We start from the raw sequence: 12,322 nt of genomic DNA on the forward strand, positions 1-12,322 counted from the left end.
TTCATAGTTCATTATGTTTTTTTAGAGGACAAGATGTTAAATACTCCTCCTAAAGAAATACCAACTAAGTGCTTGGTTTGTCACTGTTTAATCAGAGTACAAGATATTTTATTTTGCATGAGCGTTGAACATGCCTCTTCAATCGTAAATATCTTGGGATTAATTCATCCTACAAGCATTCATTAGTTCTTGATGGAGTGCCAGATGCAGCATCAGAGGGACAGACTAGGCAATGCTAGACGTTGAGAGGGACAGAGAAGATGACCAGGGATGGGGAAGGACAGGGGATGAGGCTGGTCTCCTACAGACCCAGCAGCACCCCGAGGCTGCTTTCTGAGAATTCCCAACACCATCTTGACGTGACCTGCGGGTCCCCACAGAGTCTGAGCACCAGCCGTGTGCAGCGCAAGGCGTCTGAGCTCCAAGAGGGCTCTGATTCCAGATAAATGCGCACTGCTTTGGGTTATGCCTTGGCCGCCACAACACTCCCTGATAATTGGCCGATCGTGGGGAAGAAAGCCACGCTCCTCTTGTTAATGGAAGTGGCCTGTTACCTCTTCATGTTTCCCCCGCCACGGGTTTTGTTTTCGCCATTAAGCTCAGCTGTGTTGCCCAGTCGCCTCGCTGACGTGGCTGCAGTTGTGCATTCTGGACACGTGTGTGGGCTTTGGCTCAGCAGCCCCATGTCACTCAGGGTTTGGCATGTAGCACACGCACCCATACATCACCCAGGAGTCTATTCCGTCTGATGTTTGCTTGCTGATCACCTCTTTCTGGAATGAGCATAGGCTCGCTTGGCAGCAATTAGCGGCCCTGCTTCCCTGCAAAGCCAGTTGCCAAGCTTGTGCTGCAGTGCCATTGGTTACGGTTGGCGTAAACCTGGGTCACCGTGACCCCTGTGACATTTGGAGCTCTGTGCATGTGAGACAAAAATGGGAAATAATTACACACTGTGCTCGTCCATAATCCCTGTCAGGTCAGAGGGCCACCCAGTGAGTGATGTGATGTGTGGACTGTCCCCAAGCAGGGCTACCTGCTCCTCCGGGCAGTGTGACCCGGGTATGGCAGGGCCTTTACATCCACCCTTCAGGGGACTGGGCTCACGTGGGGAGGCTCGGCAGGTGCTTGTGAGAGGGAGTGAACGCTTGAGTGGGGCAGCAGAATGGTTGAGCACGTGGGGAGCACTGAAGCTACACTTCCCGGGTTCAAACCACTGCCTCTCATGAGCAGTGACCTAGGGCAAGTCCCTCGCCCTTGGCAGCTCCCTCCCGCTTCTGTTGTTTGCAGGGTAAAGTGAGTCAATATATGTCAAGTGGCCAGAGCAGCGCTGGGCACATTGCACATGCTCACTGGGTATTAGCCATGGTTGTTATCATTACCTGAAAAAAATAACAAGAAAGCACGTTACTACCTCTGGGCACCTCACAGGAGCCCTGCGGGGAAGTGCCAATGTGAGGCCCATTTGATACACACGGAAACCGAGGCCCGTAGAGGAGAAAGCAGCAAGCAGGGTGCGTGGGACAGCGAGCCGGACTCCGACTGCTCCAGCGCCCCGTGGACCCCACCCTGCCTTTGCGCCGTACACCCCGCAGGCCCAGAGGCTAGAGGTCAGGGAGGGGGGCCGGGGCCCAGGAGCACTCTGGGGACGTGAGTCTAACCCACTCACAAACCAGAAAGCCAGCGAATGGTAAGTTGCTAGTTTGCTTGGTTTTTAAAAGTTAGCCCCCCTCCCCTGCCGTCTCTTCCAGCCTAGTGATCTATTTGCCGGGGCGGGGGTGGGAGGGCAATATTCGAAGGTGAATAAATATTTCTAGAGTGCCCCTTTGTGGCAGGCGTCATGCCAGCAGTTTTGCGTTCAGCATCTTACTTCAGCCCCATGGCAGCGTGTGATGGAGCTGCTATTGTCCCTGTTTTTCAGATGGGGGAACTGAGGCTCATTTGGTCAGGTTCGCTGCTCGCTTGGCCAGCAAGCGGGTCTGAGATCTGGGCTCAGGTCTGCCCTTATGCTGCACATGTTTTTGTTAGCATCATGACCTGCCTCCTTCCTTAGGGGAAAACCTGTCTCCTAGTTCTCAAGTCCCTTAGCAGAGCTGTTTGAGCAAAAGGATTCTAGTTGCTTCCTCAGAAGGTGAGCAGGCTAGGCCTGGGAAAGCCTGGAAGGTGAGCTCTCTTAGCTTGACCATTGTGGCAGCTCCCACAAATCCAGACAGAATTCTGGGCCATGTCACCTGTCCTTTCCCTTACCTGCCCCTTCCAGCCACCAGTCTCTTTCTCCCTCCTTTTCTTCTCAGTCAGGATTCTGCCCTGGGTGGCCTGCCTCTTGTCCCCATGCTGCCTTCCCCCCTCCCCTCTGCAGCATTGAGTGGCACCAGGAAACCCACTCAGCAGGTTGTATGTGCCAAGGCAGGGGCCACAGATGTCTTTTCCCAGGCCATGAGCATCACGAACTCCTTCTTGAACAGCTGGCTGGAGAGGCCACCCGACTGGCTCAGCACCACCCCCTGCTGCTACCTGGGAGCTGGCCAAGCACACTGTGTCCCAGGGCACCACCGTTGTCACCACGTGTACCAGCTCCAGGTAGTCCTGGCCTTGACAGAAATAAAGGTGACTGTCCAGAGCTCTGAGCTGGCCTTCTCACCATTCTCCTCTCCTCCCGTGTATTCCGGTGACCTGCTAACACTCAAGACTCAGACCAGTCATTTCCTTCACCGCAAAGGCTTCCGAAGCTCCCCCACCCACCTGCCCCTGTCCTGGCACAGTTCCCCACTCCTTGCTGTGTGCCCGCAGTGTCCTCTGTCTCCTGGTGTCCGTTTGGGACGCACAGCAGTGCATGGCGGCTGCTGGCTAGACTGAGAGCTCCTAGCCCAGCGCGTGGTGTTCAGTCGGGGCTCAGCCCCCTGGCAGCTGCCGCGAAGCCAGCTTCTCGAGTTGTCTGATTTGCTCCTAGCTTATATTTAGGGCATAATGACGCTCTGAATTTATTGGAAATCCTCTAGCAAACATTTTTTAAAATCGAGGGATAACGTGAGTAAAGTGCATAAAAGTGCAGTAATCTTCGCTGCACTGCTTGATGGCTTTGTACCTATGATTACGTTAATGTGTGCAGGCGTCCCCCACTTTTCAAAAGTTTGCTTGAGGCTGCTTCTCTGTTACCAAAGACCATTTTGCAAAAGACTGAAAGAAATCTAAAGAGGATTTTCACTTTTACGAAAAAAGGTGAAAAGTGAAAATAAGGTACGGTGTTGGTTTTGCAGCAGCTGTTACAGAGGCAGTGCGCACCCCAAGCAGCAGAGAGCGGCCTCACCAAGCTTCTTCCCGGGAACCGCACTCAGCACCTCAGCGTCAAACCCCGTAGCTTTGTGCTGTGTCTGTGAGCATCTGTGCTTTATCACCATTTACTTTGCATATCTGTTAGCAAGATGTGTCCTAAGGCGATTGCTTCTTGTTTTGCACCGTCCTGGCTTACAGAAGGTTTCGTGGGAATGCTCTACTTTCAGATTGCGGGGGAAGCTTGTAATTCAGGTCAAGATAGAAAACATCTCTGGCATCCCATGCAGCTCCTTCTCAGTCTGTAACCAGCACCCCACCCCCCTCCCCCCAGCTAATCACCACTCTGACTTTCAGAGGTGCCGTTTTTAAAGTTTTTTTTTTAATTGTGGTGAAATACCTATAACAAGTAATGTTTACAATGGATTAACCATTTTTAAGTGTACAATTCAGTGGCATTAGGTACATTCTTTAAAGGTATTCTTTACATTTTAATGGCACTGGTAATACTTTCTTGGGGTAAAACAACTGAATGATACAGAAGTGACTAGAGTAGAAAGTGAAAGTTCCCCCAACCTCAGTATCTTCCTCAGAAGGAACCACTGTTTTCAGTTTGTGTATCCTTCCAGACCTTGCTCTGTGTACTGTCATGCAAATATCTATCAACACAGGAAAACATGGTGTATACGTACATGTTTTAACTTTTTGGGGGGGGGGGTTTATTTTATTTATTTATTTATGGCTGTGTTGGGTCTTCGTTTCTGTGCGAGGGCTTTCTCTAGTTGCAGCAAGTGGGGGCCACTCTTCATCGCGGTGCGCAGGCCTCTCATTATCGCGGCCTCTCTTGTTGCGGAGCACAGGCTCCAGACGCGCAGGCTCAGTAATTGTGGCTCATGGGCGTAGTTGCTCCGCGGCATGTGGGATCTTCCCAGACCAGGGCTCGAACCCGTGTTCCCTGCATTGGCAGGCAGATTCTCAACCACTGCGCCACCAGGGGAGCCCCTATGTACATGTTTTAAGTTGATAGTTTTGTTTTTTAACTGTGAACGGAATCCTCGATTGATTGATTGCAACTTGGTCCGGTCTGCGTCAGGGTCTTTCAAAGGGCTGCACCCAGAACTAGTGGAGGACATTCCGTTTGACGTCTGTGGCATTGGTGATACTGCCTCTCCGTTTCCACTCAGATGCCCGGGCCTTGCATGTTTCCGTCCTTCCTCCTGACCCCTCTCACTGTCCTTGCAGAACCTGTTCTCAGATCCCACAGCCCCTGAAAGGCCTCAGTTATCACTGACCCCTGGGGCGTCTCCTTTTCGAGTATTTAACTTTGAAGCAAGGACCAAAGGTCGGAGGCATGAAGGCTGGCGGAAGGCATTGCTGGCCTTCAGCTGCCTCTGACCCCAGAAGCCAGCCTGAACATCCCGGCCACAGACCCCAAGGCTCCCCTCCTGCATCCCCCACTCGGGTACCCGGCAGGATCTCTGGAGTCAGCAAGGAGGGCCCCGAGTCTCCACGCCTCCTGCAGCTCAGGCTCCAGGGCCCTGCGAGATGAGCCCTTGGTGAAACCCGAGCCTGCGGCCTTTGGGAAACCTAGACCTTATTTGCAGAAGGCTTTTCTCTGAGGCATGCGTGGTGTGCTTTCTTTATGAGAAGATAAACCCAAAGGCCTTCTGATTTTTGACTCTGAAGTGAGCTTTCCCATTTCTTCTGGTTGATTCCATTGTGCTGGCTCTTCTACTAAGCGCAACTCCTGAGGTGTTAGGCTCCTTTCTTCATCCCCCCTCCCTTTTCTTCTTGTTCTCTCCATCACGGTGGATGTATTATGATACAGGCCACCATTCAGCAGCCTGTCAAGGCTTGCCCTGCTCCAGGTACCTGGTTTAGTGGGAGAGCACAGCGGGGTGTGAGATGGCCCTTCTCCTGGGGGCGTTTCGTCTGGAACATCTGAGGTTGTCCAGTGTAACACAGAGATCCCTGGGGGGCTAGCAGCCAGAAGGCTCTTGATGAGAAGCAGCAGCAATGATCAGGAATGCCTGCCCACATCTCCCAGCCACACCGTGTCAGCTTCTCCACGAGAACTATGGGGTCTTGATGTTGTTGGTATTAACAACAACAACAACAAAAGTCAGGCTTTTTAAGTATAGAAGAAAAGGGGGGAAAATAAAGTCTATAACTCCAGTGTCCAAATGATCCCTGTTGAATTTTTTTAGAAGTTAACATGCATACATGATTAGAAATTTCAAGCCAAACAGAAAGGTATAGAAATGAAAAACTCTTAAGTGCACTTCTGTGGGTGTGCACACACAGTACCACCTGCCTTCTTTCTTTTCCCAAACATGAAATGCTAATATATTCTTATGCAGCTTTCCAGGAAAAGTTGTGTTTATACCATCATAAAGCTGTACCCAAAAGGGATTCTGCTTTGTTTCCTGTTCTTGCTTTTTTATCCTGAGGCTGTTTCCGCATCAGCATTATCTAGATGTAAAAAGTCCTCAGTCTTTTTAACATCTACGTGGATTCCCACTCTATGGACAGACCATAATTACCTAATCACTCCCCTGTTGATGGGCATTTAGGTTATTTCCAGCTATTTACTGGGTAGGTTGCATTTTAAAGGTTTGAAATGTCCCTGGTAAGCATCCTTCCCCCCTTCCTCCCCAACACCTGATCATGGAGAAAAGCAGACCCCTTGGAAAGTTTTTGAATTCATTTTCACAGTTGACTTTTTTTTTTTTTAGTATAGTCAGGGAAAGGAAGGTAACTGTTGTTTGCTTAGTGCATTGCCAGGCTCTGAAGGAACTTTCTATCCCTGATTTCCTTTAGTTCTAGGAAGCCAGAATTGCCCCATGTTTTAGACAAGTAGCCAGAAGCTCAGAGAGGCCCCACTGCTCCTGTAGGGTTCAGCTGGGGTTCACACCGCTCTGACCAGCCCTGGAACTCGTGCACTGCTCCACTTCCCTTAGTGCTGCCGGTTGTTCTGTACATCGAAGTCTATACAGAGCTCAGGGAGAGGTTTCTACATCTATCCATGTGAATTTCTGCTCTCAGCTTCTAACTGAGTGGTGTTTTGCTCTGCGTTTGGTCTCAGTTTTCTGTTTCTGAAAAGCTTTGAGTATGGTATGCTCTAAAATTCACTGGGAGTAAGTGGTGATCAGAGGAAACAGTCACTTCATCTTGGGGCCCTAACTTAGCGGGTTTGGGTCCTTTAGGAGAGGATGAAGGGGGCATCCGGGGCTGCGTTCAATCGCACAGCGTCCTAAGTGGGCTCTGATTGATGCTGTCTGTCAAGTGGTGCGAGCCCGGAACGCTCCCGTCTCTGGGCTCTTGGTTATTGGCATCTGTAATGCACTATCTGGGTTTCTTGGCCAGTAGAATCATGTCTCAATTTATCTGTCATTTTTGTGGATGAATAATCCAAAGTAGGTAAATAAAAATTAATGTCTGGATTTAGATGCTAATTTAACTTTCAATTAGGTTTTGTTTTGAGTGTTATTGAAATTAATCTGTGTTCTTGGAGCACATTCCACTTATTGGCAAGTGGCCCCCAGAACACAATTGGTGGTTGTTTGGGGTAAATTCATAAAATGGATAGACCATATCAAGATAATGGAAAAGTTTACTTTAAAACTTTTCTGTTTTTCAATGACAAAATGATGTCTGAATATCATCCAGACCCTGGAGAAAAACACTTCAATCAGAATCCTGCCCCAAACAAATCAGGGACAATTTTTTTTTTGGGGGGGTCTTTGCTACTTTCTAGACCTGGTTCATTTGCATGTAGATACTTTTTAAAGAGCTCTAAACATGGAACTGAGTTTGAGCTCCTGGTGAAGCACTATTATTTTAGAAAGAGCTTGGGCTTTGGGATTGGGCAAGCTTCAATTCAAATTCTGACTCTGCAGCTCAGTAGCTGTGTGACACTGGGCAAGTCACTTAACCCTTCTGAGCCTCATTTCTCACCTGTAAAATGGGACTGATAATCCCTACATCTCATGGTTGCTATAAGGACTGAGATACAGCCACGTTTTCCACAATACAGGATATGAACCATGGTGACACACAGGTCTTTTTCATTTCTCTTAGAAGCCTTCCGACTTTCCAGGGGAAAACGTCTTCCTTGGGGGCAAGCTTCCTTTGGGGACGAGCTTTAACTTATCACTCATACTTGCCAGGCTCCCCTTCTAAAGAGAGCCAGCATTTGGTTACATCCAATACACCTTGCTTTTTCTTTTCTATTTTTTATTGTTATATTAGCAAGGTACACTGGTGTTCCATTTCTGTTGTGATATACAGTTCCTTTTAAAATAAATATATTTAAATTAGAAGTTAATAGTGTGCTGTGGTTAAGACATAAATTGTGCAGATGGTAAGTGGTTTTGAATCCCAGCTTTGCCACCTCCTGGGTGTGTGGCCTTGGGCGGTCACGTAACATCTCTGAACCTCAGTTTTGTCATCTGAGCATAACATGGGCATAACAACAGTACTATTTTGTGGGGTTTTTGTAAACTTTAAGTGAGATAATATAGTCAGAGCCCTTAGAACAGCATCGGGCACATAGAAAGTACCATAAAAGTATTGAAAGTGTGTTTCTGACCTTTGGGAAGCAGGGAGCTGGTGTGGGTTAAGTGCAGAGTGACTTAGAACTGTGGGCAATAAATGGTAGCTGGTGCTATGGTTTAGATTATTTAATAGTGATGATGTTAATAATAGTCATAATAATCAACGAGGAGGTAGAATTTGTTGTATTGAAAGGAATTTCTTGGGGCAGAAACTCTCGGGAAGCTTGATAGGAGCCAGTGAGATTGCAACGTTCAAATCCGTCTGTTACCTTGGTTTGACTTTCCAGGCCAAGCCCAGCATTCGGTGCTTCATTAAACCCACCGAGACGCTAGAGCGGTCCCTTGAGATGAACAAGCACAAGGGCAAGAGGCGGGTGCAAAAGAGACCCAACTACAAAAACGTTGGGGAGGAAGAAGATGAGGAGAAAGGGCCCGCCGAGGATGCCCAAGAAGACGCCGAGAAGGCTAAAGGTACAGAGGGTGGTTCAAAAGGCACCAAGACGAGTGGGGAGAGTGAAGGTGAGTGCGCCCGTGAACGCCGACGTGACAGCCAGGCTGTCCTCTGTGTCTGGTCCCCCTTGTGTGTCAGTGGGTGCAGCTGTCATTCCAGGCACCGGTGTACCTCATTCTACACAGCCAGCCACTGGGAAGCAGCTGTGGGCAGATCTGGTTCAAGGCCTGCCCTCGTCGGATGGGTGGCCTGGAGCAAGGCCCTTTCCTTTTAGCCCCGTGCCTCCGTTTCCCCATCTGTCAAAAGAGGCTAACAAATAGTATTTACTTTGTTATTAAGAGAATTAAACAGGTTAATACATGTAACATGCTCAGAGCAGTGCCTGGCACATGTCATAAGTATCTCCTGCTACTGTTTCTACTGTTATTATTGTCATCTTTATCATTACTGCTGTTCTTATTACTCCCGATAACCCGGGATTATGATTTTTGACAGAAGTCATTATTTCCAGTGCACTGCAGGAAGAAAAATGGCCCATGTTTAATGAAATTAGGTGCTTTTAATAAGATTATGGTTTTTTGGCATCAAATGATCAAATATAATCCCCTAGATTCTTACATTAAGATTTTTTTCAAGCCCTCATCTGTTTAGAGTGAGGTACACTTGTGTTTGGTGCCTATGTGCTCAATAAACAGAATCGTTTTGTGCTCTTTTCTGCCCTTGTCAGGAATGATTCTGGTTTATTTTTCACCTCCCTCTCGTTTAGATGCTAACACCTCCTCCATCTGGAGAGCGTTGTCTGCTCTGGGATGAAGCAAGCTTGAACTATCCAGCTGCTTGTGTCATGGGCCGGGCTCACAGCCACACAGATGGGGTCTCTGGCCATGGCCCTGGGCACTCAGGGTGGAGGAGGTGATGGGATCAAGTGGGGTAGGGGCTCTGCTCGCCAGAGGGGAGCTCCCACCACACCTCTTGGGACAGACACGGGCTCTCCTCAGCTCCCCGCTGTGTTCTGCTGGGGGTGTGGGGAGCATTTCCTGCGAGCCATCCTCCTGGGTCCTGGGCTAGCAGTGGCTGCTCTGCAGCCAGCTCCCCAGCCCATCAGCCCGGACTGTGTGCATCCAGGGCCTCTGAAGCTGGAAAACAGAGCAGCTCAGTAAATCAGTGACTGAGAACGCATTTGTTTTGGGGAGTTTGCTGCAATTGGGCAGCCAAACCCCACCCCATCCCCACCCTGCTGGCCCCTTTCTGATTTTCTTGGCAGTTCTCAGCGAATGCCACGATCACATTTCGATAAGTATAACCAGAGTGTCTCCCCAGTGCCACCAGCCCTCTTTTTAAGGCTGAGATCTCTAGTACGCTTTTATTTCTGTTCAAAGTGTGCATTAAGCATCTTGGTTTAGGAATTCCTTTTTGGCTTGGGAAACCTTTGCCAACAAATGTCACTTTGGTGGGGAGGTGAGGGGCAGACACAAGGTAAGCCATACGTGTTTGCTTATTTGGATCGTTTTGACTTTTTTTCTAACTTGGGAGAAAATTGTCTGCTTAAACCCCTAGGTTTAGCTGTCCTGTAGCCATACAGGGGGGAAAATGGACGACTTCACCCCATTTTGCACCCTGTGTTCTCGTCAATTTTGTTTTGGAAAGATGCTACCTCTTTTGTTCCGGTCCTTTTAAGGGCTGCTGTCTAACCACGCCGGGGCTGTGACTAACCGTGGTGTGGACAAGGGCAGGCTTGGCCTCAAACACACAATCAAATGACTCAGCCAGGCGGCCCAGTCCTGGCGCACAGGGGCTTCAGAGGTTCAGCAAGGCTGCCATCCCAGCTCCCAGGTTGGGGTCGGGGGAAGGACTCCCTGCAGGCTGGGCCCACCTGCCCTGTGCAGGGGGCATGGGGAGAAATGTTCACCAGCCTCCAAAACCCTGTCTTCTGGGCGGTTACTCAGCCAGGTTGTGCCAGGCAGGGCCCAGGAATTTCCCCTAGAGGCTTTACTTGGACGGCTGATGCAGACTTCAGAGCCCGGTGGAGGGAGGCTCTCCACGACCCCTCGGCTTTGTAGTGCCCTCCTGCTTTCTCGAATGCATATTTGTCTTCCCACCCAGCTCACTGTAAATAAATACAACTTTCACAGGCCTGTCCAGCAAAGAGACACCTAACTGGGCAGCAGCAGCTGTATTCTGGGGCTTTTTGAATTGTTTATTTGATCTCTTAGTTATTCTCCTGTTTGAAGATGTTCTCTCCCTAGACTGTATCTGTGTTTGGGTAAAACCACACAGCTGTTAATTCCTGTGACTTGGAAGGGTGTCAGGCACATTTTCTCACTCAGTTTCAAGCCAGAGGACAGTGTAGATGGGGGAGGTGCCTAGGAGATGGGAGATGTGACCTACGGTCCTGTCTCGCCAGCTAGACCTATTGTGCGCCTTGGATGGTCTCCTCAAGCTCTGGACCTCATTTTCCCCATCTGGAAATTGTGACTGTAGGAAATGTAATGACTTTTTTTTTTTTTAATGAGGCGATGTTAGGATTCTTGTAGTTGCAAGATTTAGATATTCAACTCAGACTAGCTCAAGCAAAAAAGGCAATTACTGTTCATGGGACTGGGAGGCCTGGGCGGGGCTGGACCGGGTGCACAGACAACCATTGGCAGTGTGAGGCTCGCATCCTGCCAGCCTACCACCGAGTGGAAAGGGAGCTGCTCCTTCCCATGGGCTGCCGCTGAAGTCTGGGAGCGATGCTCGTTGGTGCTGACGGGCCTGGCTTGCCCACCCTGTAGAGGGATGTTCTGTGCTGATTGGCCAGGCCCTGTGTGTCTACCCTAAGGTGACTGCCTCAGAAAGAAATAAGGTGCGTTTATCAGAAGAAGGGGGCGTGGGTGCCAGGCCAGGAGAAACAGCTGGTGTTCCCTTAGAAAGCCACACTATTTCTGTGTACTCCGCCATTTTCCTCAGGCCGTCTTCTCCCTTCCTGTATTTTTTTTTTTTCTTTTCCATTCCCTTCCTGTTTTGAGGTGGACATGTGGCTATTTTCTCCTCCAAGTTATTTCTTCTCTCGCGTGCATTCTTGCATTGTCCCTGGATCTAGGGGCTTGTTGACAGCCTTGACTCTTCGAGTAAAGAGATGCTGGCGCCAGTTCCCCCCTTCATACTCTGACATTTTCACCCATTTCAGTGGTGAAATCTTTACTTAAAAAGGTGGCATAAAGCACAGGAGTCAAAAGACATGTGGTCACAAGTCACAATTCTGCCATGACCTGATTTGTATGTGGCATTGACTTGTTTTTTTTCTACAAATGCAGCACCCAGAATTCACACCTCCTCCACATTTAAGCCCTGACAAGGAAGTTGTGTGAAATGAATATGCACCCCTGGACCCTCCACTCTCACCCCCAATTTGCAGAGAAATGTGCTCTGCCTCAGGTCCCAAGTGATGGGCAACCCATTCTGAAACCAAAAGAAATCACAGGGCCCCCTCACTTTTCAGAAGTTGAGTGCTGAAAGGAAGACCAGGGTGCCCTGGTCCCTCTGGCCAGAGGCGAGTCCACCCAGATGCACTTCCATGTCAGTCTCCTCTTCAGTCTGTGGAAGGACCGTCATCTCTTTTTGGATTCAGTTAGAGCAGTAACTTAATAAATGGACCTGGGACAAGGGAATGAATCGTTTGAACTTCTTGTTTGAAAAATAGCGTTTGGCCTATGGAAAAATAGGTTTTTTGCTTATGGAAAAAGTGTAGGCATCAGTTTCACAGCCTGACCTTCAAAGCTTACTCCTTTCTTGAATCCCCACGTGGGCATGGAGGGAAGAGAATGGCACTGACTTTGAACCTGCCAAGTCAGCTGGGCATTGGGGGTGCCTAGGAGTTTGGAGCCCCAGCTTGGCTTTTTTTTTTTTTTTCTTTTCTTTTGTTTGAAGTTTCTACTGAAATGAAATGGAACCTGGCCTCATTTCTGCAAAGCCAGAGCCAACCCCAGGCCCGGCAGTTTTCTGATTGGGGCGAGCCAGGGACTAGCTATCAGGAGGTCGGGGCTGTGAGCCCAGACGCCTGTGGCTC

At 49.2% G+C, this 12,322-nt stretch overlaps 1 protein-coding gene across 11 annotated transcripts in view; it reads left to right on the forward strand.

Annotated features, from left to right (window-relative positions):
• Positions 1–12,322, forward strand: part of CLEC16A (C-type lectin domain containing 16A) — a 207,838-nt gene that overhangs the window by 45,718 nt on the left and 149,798 nt on the right. For 9 of the 11 annotated variants that reach the window (XM_061209908.1, XM_061209910.1, XM_061209914.1 and 6 more), the window contains one exon: positions 8,111–8,342. In XM_061209908.1, the coding sequence (XP_061065891.1) occupies positions 8,111–8,342 (232 nt within the window). The remainder of the gene's footprint in view (positions 1–8,110; positions 8,343–12,322) is intronic. The other 2 variants (XM_061209909.1, XM_061209911.1) reach the window with 1 other exon arrangement.

The sequence above is a fragment of the Eubalaena glacialis genome, chromosome 13, assembly GCF_028564815.1.
Source record: "Eubalaena glacialis isolate mEubGla1 chromosome 13, mEubGla1.1.hap2.+ XY, whole genome shotgun sequence".
Lineage (NCBI taxonomy): Eukaryota > Metazoa > Chordata > Mammalia > Artiodactyla > Balaenidae > Eubalaena > Eubalaena glacialis.